This window comes from Ochlerotatus camptorhynchus, unplaced genomic scaffold, assembly GCF_037179485.1.
Source record: "Ochlerotatus camptorhynchus isolate MF236.1 unplaced genomic scaffold, CSIRO-AGI_Acam_v1.1 ptg000290l, whole genome shotgun sequence".
NCBI lineage: Eukaryota > Metazoa > Arthropoda > Insecta > Diptera > Culicidae > Ochlerotatus > Ochlerotatus camptorhynchus.
Window position 1 is genome coordinate 2,911,927 of NW_027040779.1, and position 13,262 is coordinate 2,925,188.

Consider the following 13,262-nt stretch of genomic DNA (forward strand, 5'->3'; position numbering starts at 1 on the left):
TGATTGCAAGGACGTGGCCGGCGCCGTTATTGATTTACAAAATATGGAGTCACTGAAACTTGTACAATGAGAATGGACGGTCACTCCCAGCCCCATTCAGTTGATTCTTTGTACAATTTCACTGATTCTGATCAATCACGGAGTAGCAACCATTGATATGTGCAGTCAATCTAAGCTAAGCTTAGCCACAAACGAAGTGACAGACGACTAACTGGCGAAGAAATCCATTTAAATAATGTGGTTCACTGTAATAGAATTTTCTTGGAAGCTTGTGCCATCATCCACCAGATGGGTTAGTTTTTTTGTTTTGATTTGAACAAAGTTGATTTTGTGTACAATGATTCTTTGACAGTGTGCAAAGAGTGCGTATCATTTTGTCATTTTTTTATGCATTTCAGTTTTGAGTAGAGTGAAAGAGATAGAACCAAAACATTCTACTACATTTGGGGAAAATGCTAGTTCAATCTAGTAGTAGTGTTGCCATGTGGTACAATCCAGTAGTAGTAGTGTTGCCATGTGGTACACTGAAAAATTGCAATAGCAGGTTAGTCACCAAAGTTTTCGAGCCGCTCCGTCTGTCACTTCGTTTGTGGCTTAGCTAAGCTAAGCTAAACATGATTTTCCAGTTTATTGTAAACGTATTTTATGTTTAAAAAACAACATTTTTATTTATTACTATGCATTATTTTCGAATGCGCAATAAATCAAATAAAAGTGGCCAATTAGGATAAATCATCTTGGTGTCTGATACATTCAAATCCAGATTTAAATACGTTGCAGACACTAAGATGAGTCACACCAATCATGTACTTGAATTTGCATTATCGTCATCACATGATCCGGATGCAATCACATCCGTATTCAGAAGTGACGCGATGGTATTTATCCAATCCACCTTTTCATTGTCCATCTCTCCATAGGTAAACTTAACAATACTATGGGGATTTTGCAGCATGCAGGATCTTTCCACAATCACGTCCAGACACGTATAGAGCAATCGCTTTACTTTGAATAATTAATACATTTAAACATTTCTATTTTAGATTTAAAAGAACAAAATTCGTATCCGTGTAATGCATATTAAAGAGATTCATTTTTAATTTGAACTTCTAGTAACAGAAAGGCGTGTTTCTGGTAGCCTTATTTGCTGGTTTTTTTTTGATTCTGCGCTCCATTTCGGATCGTTCCATATAGCTTTAGTCCATTCCATGAGCGAAATGACGTTTGAACAATTTTTAGTTTGCACGGCGTCCACATTAGCGGGGTTCAAAGTAAAACGGGTTCAGATTAAAAACGGTTAGACTACCGGAGGTTCACGGTACAATGTTGACATCTTTCAAAGGATATATGAGGATCATATTTAAATTCAATTTAGAGACACGAATTTCGGAAAGCTTTCGAATAGTATAAAGCCAGTAAAACAGATCTCTTGAATTCATAAAATAATTTATTTTCATGAAAATAAACCATAACAATTTAACAGCTAAAGCACATATACTATCTTACAATTCCGTAATCACACAAGCTTCTAATTCAGTCTTCTTCATTCAAACTAAGAAATTAATCTATTCAGTCGACCTCCTCAACGGTGGGTCCCGCTCGGCCTCCAAAGCCTCCCGCCTGTTGGCCACAGCTCGAGGCTCCTGCCGATGATCCTGCGCCCTGATGCAATCGAGTCATAATTGGACTGCACACTCGACTCAGTTCCTGCATTTTGTGATCGAATTCGTCCTTCTCGGCCATCGTATTTCCATCCAACCAACGAAGGATCTCATCACACTTGTCCTTCACAGTCTTCTTGTCCGACTCGCTCAACTTGTCACCGGCCGATTCCAGCGACTGTTTCAACTGGAAGCAGTAGCTCTCCAATTGATTTCTGGCCGAAACACGTTCCTTCTGCTTCTCGTCTTCCTCGTGGAATCTCTCCGCCTCGGCCAACATTCGATCGATGTCCGCCTGACTCAATCGACCCTTGTCGTTCTTGATTGTGACGTTCTTCTCTTTTCCGGTACTCTTCTCCTTGGCCGATACATTTAGAATACCGTTTGCGTCCAGATCGAATGTGACCTCAATCTGAGGAACGCCTCTCGGAGCTGGTGGAATGCCTGATAGGTCGAACTGACCAAGTCGATTGTTGTCCTTGGTCATAACTCGTTCTCCTTCGAATACCTGGATCGATACTCCCGGCTGGTTGTCCGCATAAGTCGAGAATATCTGCGTTTGCTTGCATGGAATTCGGCTGTTGCGTTCAACAAGCTTGGTCATCACACCGCCAGCTGTTTCGATTCCTAGAGATAGTGGAGCCACATCTACCAGCAGCACATCCTGAATCTTCTCGTCCTTGTCGCCACTGAGAATGGCAGCTTGAATAGCAGCACCATAAGCCACGGCTTCGTCTGGGTTGATTGACAGGTTCAGTGACTTTCCACAGAAGAAGTTCTGAAGCAATGATTGGACCTTTGGAATGCGTGTTGATCCACCGACTAGTACTATGTCATCGATTGATCTCTTGTCCATTTTGGCATCAGATAGAGCTTTCTCAACTGGTAGCAGTGTAGAACGGAACAAATCAGAGCAGAGTTCCTCGAATCGAGCTCGGGATATTTTCGTGTAATAGTCGATTCCATCGATGAGAGCATCGATTTCAATGGTGGCTTCAGTGCTGGATGACAATGTTCGCTTTGCTCGTTCACATGCCGTTCTCAGACGTCGTAGAGCACGAGGATTGGATGAGATATCTTTCTTTAACTTGCGTTTGAACTCGTCCACGAAGTGTGACACCATTCGATTGTCAAAGTCTTCTCCTCCCAGGTGAGTGTCACCAGCCGTAGATCGAACTTCAAACAGCGATCCCTCGTCGATGGTCAGAATCGAGACATCAAAGGTTCCGCCTCCCAGATCGAAGATCAACACATTTCGCTCACCTTTGAGGTTCTTGTCCAACCCATAAGCCAATGCAGCAGCCGTCGGTTCATTGATGATTCTCATGACATTCAGTCCTGCAATGGCACCAGCATCCTTCGTGGCCTGACGCTGAGAATCGTTGAAATAGGCAGGAACTGTGATGACTGCATTCTTCACGCTTGTTCCCAGGTAAGCCTCAGCCGTTTCCTTCATCTTTGTCAACACCATCGAGCTGATTTCTTCCGGAGCAAACCGTTTCCTCTCGCCTTTGAACTCGACTTCGATCTTCGTTTTGCCACCATCGTTGTACACCGTGAATGGCCAATGTTTGATGTCGGCCTGAATCTTTGGATCATCGAACTTGCGGCCAATCAACCGTTTGGCGTCGAAAACTGTGTTCTTCGGGTTCATCGCCACCTGGTTCTTGGCCGCATCGCCGATCAGCCGTTCCGTGTCCGAGAATGCCACATAGCTGGGGGTGGTTCGGTTTCCTTGGTCGTTTGCGATGATTTCCACTTTGCCATGCTGAAACACACCCACGCAGGAGTATGTCGTTCCCAAGTCAATACCGATTGCAGACATTTTTACTCTTACACTGTAGTTTTGTAACACTTGATGCAGAATAAATCACTTTTAACTTGATGCACTTGGGATTCACAAATTTGTTCACTTTGAGATTTGAATTTGCTTTGAGTTTTATCGCGCTTTGCTTGTGATTTGCTCTCTTGCTTGAACATTTATGAAGAGAGGAGCTCGAATCGGGGGTTTATATAGTGAACTCGTGCAGTTCTAGAAAATTCGAGTGGCTTCCACGAATGTTCGAGCACTTTCATGTGTGTTGCTTCGAATTTGCTAGTGACTTCGCTGTGATGCATAGGTATGCGTTTCACGAAGAGTCATTATAGTGATACTAGTGTTGGCACGGATAATTATGTCTGAAATTCAAATCTATGCGTAATGCTCATGTACCTTTTTCAAATAAATTATAAGCTGAATATCTATGCATAATGTTTACTTATTAAGTGGAAACAAAAGTTGATCAATAATTAAACAGAGTAAGATTATTGAACTTAGAGTTAGTTCTCCAAAACAATTGCAATTTTCGCGGGTAAGTAATTGCGTCCACAAAGTGTATTCTCTGTGCTGGCATAACATTTACCTATGAACCAAAAGTCATGCGACGCATTATCGATACTAATGTTAATGAAAACGAAGAATAAATTAATGTGCATATTGATGCGAAAGAGGCTGATAAAATCGTGTCATTGCAGTAGATGGTGAATATTAAACACTGAAATAATTACACACTCTAATTGGCGTGCCACTGTACAAACGAAGACGTTCATTCGATCAACCATGTGAGAAGGGAAGACGAGGAAAGTAATGAACAGTGGTGCAAATTTTTCTCGTACTTTCTTGTAAGGTTGTATGTGTATTTTCTACGACTGCGCCATCATATTTGTTTTGTTTTGATTCGCCATAGAAGCATAAATATTCTGGAACATATTTTAAACGTGCAATAGATTTCAGCACTGCTATTATGAATCATGAGTTATTTTTGCTAGTTGATGGATTGGTCGAGAAGAGAAACCTGGATATATTTGCGGCCAATATACAAAATAAGAGAAAATTGAATCTGCCTGTTGAGTAATATACAGCTTCTATTCGAACTTATGATTGGTATTTTTAGGTCAACATTGGAAACTATGCCTTGACGACTTGAGAAGAGAGGAGAATAATTTCGATTAATTTGAACAACATTGCCTGATTGGTATTTTAATAGGAGCTTGATCATAACGATGATATATCCATTTCATGTAATATCAACAATAAAAGCCAACAAAGCAGTTTTACTCTCTCTTCTGGATTCAGTGTATGCAATTTATTCATCATAATGACGATTGCATCAGAAAGAAGGAAAATGTCATAGATGTTGGAAAACCAACATTAAGGAGATAAAAAAAAAATTAAGTTTCCTGCATTTATCATTCCATTTAAAATTTAAAAAAATACCATTTTAACAAATTAAAGTGTGTTTCAAAATTGAGCGCCCGCATAAGCGCGAACCATAAATTGACCTTACCGATAATGGTTATAAATTGTTTATAATCCCTGCTAAACTTCAACTGAAATGGTTATGGAACTTTACATGAACGTTTAATGATAAAGTTTTAACCTTAAGTATTATAGTTTTTTGGAAGTGGACCTTACAAATAATGGGTTGTTAAGAACCATTACCATTCCAAATTCTTGTTTTCTCCATACATTTTCGGAAAGAAAACTTTACTAAAACCTTTTAACTTATGGTTTAAGAACATTAATGGTAATGGTTATGGTAACCAGTAAGGTCCATGAATGGTTTTGTAACATCGATCAACTTTATGTGGAATATATCGCGAATTGGTTGCCTGTAAATTACTGATTACCAATTCACGATATATTTCACGTAAAGTTGAGCGATAATACAAAACCATTAATGGACCTTACTGACTACCATAACCATAACCATTAATGTTCTCAAACCATAAGTAAAAACGTTCTAATATAGTTCTCTTTCCGAAAATGTATGGAGAAAACAAGAATTTGGAATGGTAATGGTTCTTAACAACCCATTATTTGTAAGGTCCGCTTCCAAAAAACCATAACACATAAGGTTAAAACTTTATCACACAAACGTTCATGTAAGGTTCCATAACCATTTCAGTTGAAGTTTAGCAGGGATTATAAACAATTTATAACCATTATCGGTAAGGTCATGTGATGGTTCGCGTTTATGCGGGCGTACACATGTCAATTTAGAATAAACAATTTTTATAGCACAATTTAAAGAGATACGTTTCTGAATTTCTGGCTGCAGAATCATCATAAATTTATCAATTATTTGTAAAGTTTTGGGCTTATTTCGTTGCGTGTATTAAAAGTAAGAGCTACTTGAGGAAAACGCCTTTTCCTTGAAAAACCTTAATATCTTGATATATAATGAACTGAGCATTTTGGAAATTTTGCTCAATTTTAGTCATAATATAGATCACTCATATTCCTCTAATTTTATTAAAATTCGTCCACTAGGTAAAAAGTTGAAAACTGTGCGTTTTACTGAAATAAGTCTAACTCCATACAAGTTATTCCAGTCCAAAACTAAAACGATAAATCAATAAACATCTGTTCAACCACCAGCCAAGATTTAAAAAAATATCCATTCAGCATGATTAAAAAAATATTCCGCTAGGGCGTACGCTCAATTTTGCGATACACAGTTTATCATTTTTTTTTTTGCGCATTTTGCACCACTTTAAACTCTTGTGCAAAAAAAATTGCACAGTATTAGTTTCGTACAGTAGAAAAAATAAAACAATCTACATATTTGAAGCAAGTAGCAGCTTTAAAACTGTACTGGCAAGCGACTTTAATGAAGTCAAGATCTAGAAAACATTAGGAAGCTCAATATTTAATAATTATTGCCATTGCCAAAATATGATTGAGTACTTATTTTTACCTGCAGGATTTAAAGCAGGTGAAATAGTGATATTGGAATGATCCGTGTGTTCACATGTTCCAATGTGAATCAAAACCCAACCACGATGTTTGTTTTAGGATTATAACCGTCACCTGAACTACGAAATACCTCCTAATTTATTCTCTTTTAAACATAATTTAAGTTTCTACTGTCGTATGATTGGATTCAAATTCTATCTGAAAGTATAAACCATAATTGTTCCATAAAATCAATACAATAAAACTGATGTATTAACTGAAAACCTATATTCCTTGAATCATTTCGACAGGCTTTTATATTGTCGACAGAATACAGCAAAATCATCAAGGCAGCCAATGTTCAGTTGAATTCAATGATGAGATCAATATTTCTCACTAGAACATTATTTAGAAAAGGTTTGATCGAATTGTGTAAATTACCTTCAGTATCAAATCTCACCTAAACATTTGTCTGGTATATAACATTGATTTATGTGTTGAATTTGTGCAAAGAATTTTTAGGATCGAATTTAAAGGCAAAGAATTTTCCGGAAGAACTTTCTCATTTTCCATACACCAATCAGATACATCCACACTCGACAATCCTCGTTCGTACTCGAATGTTATTGAATATTCGAACCACGAACACGAACCGTCATTCACAGTAGACCCTCCTTTTAAATAGTTCCCTTGGAATAGTATTTTTGTTTTCATACATTTTGAAGATTCATGTTTTACTAGTAATTATTCTTTACACTGCCTTCATTTTGCTGATAAAATTTTCATATATAACCATCATGGTCCTGGTAACTATAACCAGCATATTTCTTGTCATTATTATCCGTGCCAACACTGGTTTCACTGTAATGACTCTTCGTGAAACGCATACCTATGCAGCACAGCGAAGTCACTAGCAAATTCGAAGCAACACACATGAAAGTGCTCGAACATTCGTGGAAGCCACTCGAATTTTCTAGAACTGCACGGGTTCACTATATAAACGCCCGATTCGAGCTCCTCTCCTCATAACTGTTCAAGCAAGAGAGCAAAGCACAAGCAAAGCGCGATAAAACTCAAAGCAAATTCAAATCTCAAAGTGAACAAATTTGTGAATCCCAAGTGCATCAAGTTAAAAGTGATTTATTCTGCATCAAGTGTTACAAAACTACAGTATAAGAGAAAAAAATGTCTGCAATCGGTATTGACTTGGGAACGACATACTCCTGCGTGGGTGTGTTCCAGCATGGCAAAGTGGAAATCATCGCAAACGACCAGGGAAACCGAACCACCCCCAGCTATGTGGCATTCTCGGACATGGAACGGCTGATCGGCGATGCGGCCAAGAACCAGGTGGCGATGAACCCGAAGAACACAGTTTTCGACGCCAAACGGTTGATTGGCCGCAAGTTCGATGATCCAAAGATTCAGGCCGACATCAAACATTGGCCATTCACGGTGTACAACGATGGTGGCAAAACGAAGATCGAAGTCGAGTTCAAAGGCGAGAGGAAACGGTTTGCTCCGGAAGAAATCAGCTCGATGGTGTTGACAAAGATGAAGGAAACGGCTGAGGCTTACCTGGGAACAAGCGTGAAGAATGCAGTCATCACAGTTCCTGCCTATTTCAACGATTCTCAGCGTCAGGCCACAAAGGATGCTGGTGCCATTGCAGGACTGAATGTCATGAGAATCATCAATGAACCAACGGCTGCTGCATTGGCTTATGGGTTGGACAAGAACCTCAAAGGTGAGCGAAATGTGTTGATCTTCGATCTGGGAGGCGGAACCTTCGATGTCTCGATTCTGACCATCGACGAGGGATCGCTGTTCGAAGTTCGATCTACGGCTGGTGACACTCACCTGGGAGGAGAAGACTTTGACAATCGAATGGTGTCACACTTCGTGGACGAGTTCAAACGCAAGTTCAAGAAAGATATCTCATCCAATCCTCGTGCTCTACGACGTCTGAGAACGGCATGTGAACGAGCAAAGCGAACATTGTCATCCAGCACTGAAGCCACCATTGAAATCGATGCTCTTATCGATGGAATCGACTATTACACGAAAATATCCCGAGCTCGATTCGAGGAACTCTGCTCTGATTTGTTCCGTTCTACACTGCTACCAGTTGAGAAAGCTCTATCCGATGCCAAAATGGACAAGAGATCAATCGATGACATAGTACTAGTCGGTGGATCAACACGCATTCCGAAGGTTCAATCATTGCTTCAGAACTTCTTCTGTGGAAAGTCTCTGAACTTGTCAATCAACCCAGACGAAGCCGTGGCTTATGGTGCTGCTATTCAAGCTGCCATTCTCAGTGGCGACAAGGACGAGAAGATTCAGGATGTGCTGCTGGTAGATGTGGCTCCACTATCTCTAGGAATCGAAACTGCTGGCGGTGTGATGACCAAGCTTGTTGAACGCAACAGCCGAATTCCATGCAAGCAAACGCAGATATTCTCGACTTACGCGGACAACCAGCCGGGAGTATCAATCCAGGTATTCGAAGGAGAACGAGTTATGACCAAGGACAACAATCGACTTGGTCAGTTCGACCTATCAGGCATTCCACCAGCTCCGAGAGGCGTCCCTCAGATTGAGGTCACATTCGATCTGGACGCAAACGGTATTCTAAATGTATCGGCCAAGGAGAAGAGTACCGGAAAGGAGAAGAACATCACAATCAAGAACGACAAGGGTCGATTGAGTCAGGCGGACATCGATCGAATGTTGGCCGAGGCGGAGAGATTCCACGAGGAGGACGAGAAGCAGAAGGAACGTGTTTCGGCCAGAAATCAATTGGAGAGTTACTGCTTCCAGTTGAAACAGTCGCTGGAATCGGCCGGTGACAAATTGAGCGAGTCGGACAAGAACACTGTGAAGGACAAGTGTGATGAGATCCTTCGTTGGTTGGATGGAAATACGATGGCCGAGAAGGACGAATTCGACCACAAAATGCAGGAACTGAGTCGAGTGTGCAGTCCAATTATGACTCGGTTGCATCAGGGCGCAGGATCATCGGCAGGAGCCTCGAGCTGTGGCCAACAGGCGGGAGGCTTCGGAGGCCGAACGGGACCCACCGTTGAGGAGGTCGACTGAATAGATTAATTTCTTAGTTTGAATGAAGAAGACTGAATTAGGAGCTTGGGTGATTACGGAATTGTAGGATAGTATATGTGCTTTAGCTGTTAAATTGTTATGGTTTATTTTCATGAAAATAAATTATTTTATGAATTCAAGAGATCTGTTTTACTTGCTTTATACTATTCGAAAGCTTTCCGAAATTCGTGTCTCTAAATTGAATTTAAATATGATCCTCATATTTCCTTTGAAGGATGTCAACATTGTACCGTGAACCTCCGGTAGTCTAACCGTTTTTAATCTGAACCCGTTTTACTTTGAACCCCGCTAATTTGGTCGCCGTGCAAACTAAAAATTGTTCAAACGTCATTTCGCTCATGGAATGGACTAAAGCTATATGGAACGATGCGAAATGGAGCGCAGAATCAAAACAAACCAGCAAATAAGGCTACCATAAACACGCCTTTTTGTTACTAGAAGTTCAAATTAAAAATGAATCCCATTAATATGCACTACGCGGATACGAATTGTGTTTATATTAATCAAAAATAGAAATGTTTATACTTTAAATGTATTAATTATTCAAAGTAAATTGAAAACAGGTTTAAAACTTAAATAGGGTAGAGAACTACTTCGTCCTAATCGCCCATTTTGGGCCTATCGAACAGAAAACTTCAAACAAATCCATGATTTCAGAGTTAACAAGTCTATTATGCGTTTGGTACGATACTTTAGTTAATAAGCTACCGAACGAAGTCAATGAGAACGCGTGATATGAAGGTTTGCACCCATTATTCCCAAAAACAGAAGAAGCGCTCCGACCGAATCAATTTTTATCTTCATCTGATAGGCCGAAGTGAATTCATTGGCGTTTCAATGGCGTTTCAATGCGTTAGGCCGAGTTTAGAATCCATAAGCCGAGTATGGCGTCCAGAAGCAGTGTTAGACTTTTGAGAATATCTCAACGATTGGTTTCTCTTTATCAAATCTTATGGTGCATACGGAAAGGTAAGTAAATTTGGAAGCCATCAGTGATAATAAAACTCCGTTTGATGCTAAACTGCGCTAGATTAAGAAAGACTAAGAGCGGGTTGTGCTCAATAGACCGGAAGTGGGGTGGTTAACCCTAGTGATGTTAGAATTAAATTGAAAAGCATGTTTATTACAACAATATCGAAATCATTTTGCATTTGACAGGATCTGTCGCCGACGTTTCTGTGTTTGACTGACGATGATCGGTTTCTGTACGTGACGAATAAGACTGGAATCATTGTCCGGTGGGACCTGGCAAAGCGAGAACGGCCTAGAAGGCGATAGTTCTTTTGCTGGCCATTTTGCAGGATCTGAAGTTTTTGGCAGTGGCCGATGAAATCAAGAGCTGGACAGAGCGACACTGGAGCTGGCGAATACTCTAAATAGCTTAAGTGAATATGTACACGCTGCTACCGGGGTGGTTTTCCGGAAGAATTTCCATCAGATACATTTGTGTACGAAAGATAGGGCTGGTCCCTACATGAGAGGAGACATTATACAAAGACAACGCCCGTTACCAGCATTGATCTCGAAAACGCTGCATTTCTTCCGGCGGAAGCGATTGCTCTATACGTGTCTGGACGTGATTGTGGAAGATCCTGCATGTCTGAAAAATCCCCATAGTATTGTTAAGTTTACCTATGGAAAGACGGACAATGGAAAGGTGGATTGGACAAATGCCATCGCGTCACTTCTGAATACGGATGTGATTACATCCGGATCATGCGATGACGATAATGCAAATTAAATTACATGATTAAAGTGAATCATCTAAGTGTCTGCAACGTATTTATATCTGGATTTGAATGTATCGAAGACACCAATATGATTTATTCTAATTGGCCACTTTTATTCGTTTTATTGCGCATTCGAAAACAATTTTCAATAATAAATTAAATTTTTTTTTTCTAAACATAAAATACGTTTACAATAAACTGGAAAATCATGTTTAAAATACAAAATATTTATTTTTGTTTACAAAGCAGCCAAATCAATCAAAAATATTTACGTTTATTCTCAACATGATTTTTTTATTTAAAAAATAAACGTAGAATAATTTTTATTTTAAACATTGTTGTCACATGACTTTAACAAAAAATCGAGGGGAGCGACTCTTTATAAGATGCAGACCCCATTTTTCTTTGCTGTTGTGAGATGCTCGCTCACTTATAAGATAGAAGGAAGATTGATGAAGAGTTTGAAGATTTCCTGCGAAAAGGTGGAGAGCGATGCGAGTAGATTGATTTTTCGTAGATTTATTCGCTTCTTAAATTGAGATTTAGATTTATTACGTTTGAATCAAACTAGTTTATTTTTGTGGCCAGAGCAAACTAAGTTTATGTTTATATTTACCTCAAATATTTTTATTTAAAGGATAGTTTTATCACAAACGAAGTGACAGACGACTAACTGGCGAAGAAATCAATTAAAATAATGTGGTTCGCTGTAATAGAATTTTCTAAGAAGCTTGTTCCATCAGCCACTAGATGGGCTAGTATTTTTGTTTTGATTTGAACATAGTTGATTTTGTGTGCAATATGATCTTTGACAGTGTGCAAAGAGTGTATCATTTTGTCATTTGTTTTTATGCATTTCAGTTTAGAGTAGAGTGAAAGAGATAGAACCAAAACATTCTAGTACATTTAGTGTTGCCATGTGGTACAATCCATTACTGGTGTTGCCATGTGGCACAATCCAGTAGTAGTGGTGTTGCCATGTGGTACACTGAAAAATTGCATTAGCAGGTGCGTCACCAAAGTTTTCGAGCCGCTCCGTCTGTCACTTCGTTTGTGGTTTTATTGCGTGTACAAAATTACACTTTGTCTGGAAATTTGAGAGTTCAAGCTCACTATGATAGCCAAGGATGCTACAAAAAAAAAAAACTTTTGCATGGCGGCAACTCTGAAAAACGTGAATTGGAGGTAGCTCCGAAGAGATTTAAAAAAATAGTCCATAGTGAATCATACCATAGAGGTAACTATAAGACTACAAGGTCCCGAAGAAACGTGCTCAACTTTTTGGCTCAGCTCTGGTACTCTCTTCGGTCCCAAGCTAATCGATGCATCCTCCGAAACATAGGAAAATCCACAAACCCCTCATTTTATCTGTCAAACTTTCATAGCGAATCAAAACAAACATAGTGTAGTACTAGAATTTCGACTAGAATGGAGTACGTTAATCGATTTGCTTGGAACCAATAAGGCTAGTCAAGTAGTGAGCCAATTTAAAATCGTTGTTTCCACCAGTTGATCATACTCTATGCCCAGGGAAGTCGAGAAATGTTTTAATCTAAAAAAATCCTAGACCGGATTGGGAATTGAACCCAGTTGCCTCCAGCATGGCTATGCTTTAACCTACACCTTTAACGACTGAGCTAGGGCAGGTCCCTAAGATTCCAATGAATCTCCTGATTATTTCCTAGTGTTTCCTGGTCGTTTCGAGTCAGTGGCCGCCCTGTCAGTAATGTCACATGCTATGTTTAAAGGTAACTTTTATAAAAAGTGATTATACCGACAATGTTATTGCGTGCGATCATATTTTGGGACCTCTTGTTTCATAACCTTTGTGGTTTGAAATATTTCATAGATAAAAATTGAATATTTACATTGTTACTGGTTTTTACTTAGCTTTCCAATTGCATTCTGTTTTTTTTTTAAATTATTACCCAAGTAACCAAAAGTTCCGAATTCAACTATTCAAATCACTCCGAAGTTGCTTATTCTTCTTCTTCTTCTTCTTCTTCTTCTTCCTCTTCCTCTTCGTCTGCA

General features: G+C 39.4%; 2 protein-coding genes across 2 annotated transcripts; one reads left to right on the plus strand and one right to left on the minus strand.

Annotated features, from left to right (window-relative positions):
* Positions 1–1,560: 1,560 nt before the first annotated feature.
* Positions 1,561–3,588, minus strand: LOC135706721 (heat shock protein 70 B2-like). Its single transcript, XM_065228369.1, has one exon. It carries the CDS (start codon positions 3,484–3,486, stop codon positions 1,570–1,572), a length of 1,917 nt encoding a protein of 638 aa, XP_065084441.1. The 5' UTR covers positions 3,487–3,588; the 3' UTR covers positions 1,561–1,569.
* A 3,854-nt stretch (positions 3,589–7,442) lies between these two features.
* Positions 7,443–9,509, plus strand: LOC135706728 (heat shock protein 70 B2-like). Its single transcript, XM_065228381.1, has one exon. The coding sequence runs from the start codon at positions 7,564–7,566 to the stop codon at positions 9,478–9,480; it is 1,917 nt and encodes a 638-aa protein (XP_065084453.1). The 5' UTR covers positions 7,443–7,563; the 3' UTR covers positions 9,481–9,509.
* The last annotated feature ends 3,753 nt before the right edge of the window (positions 9,510–13,262 follow it).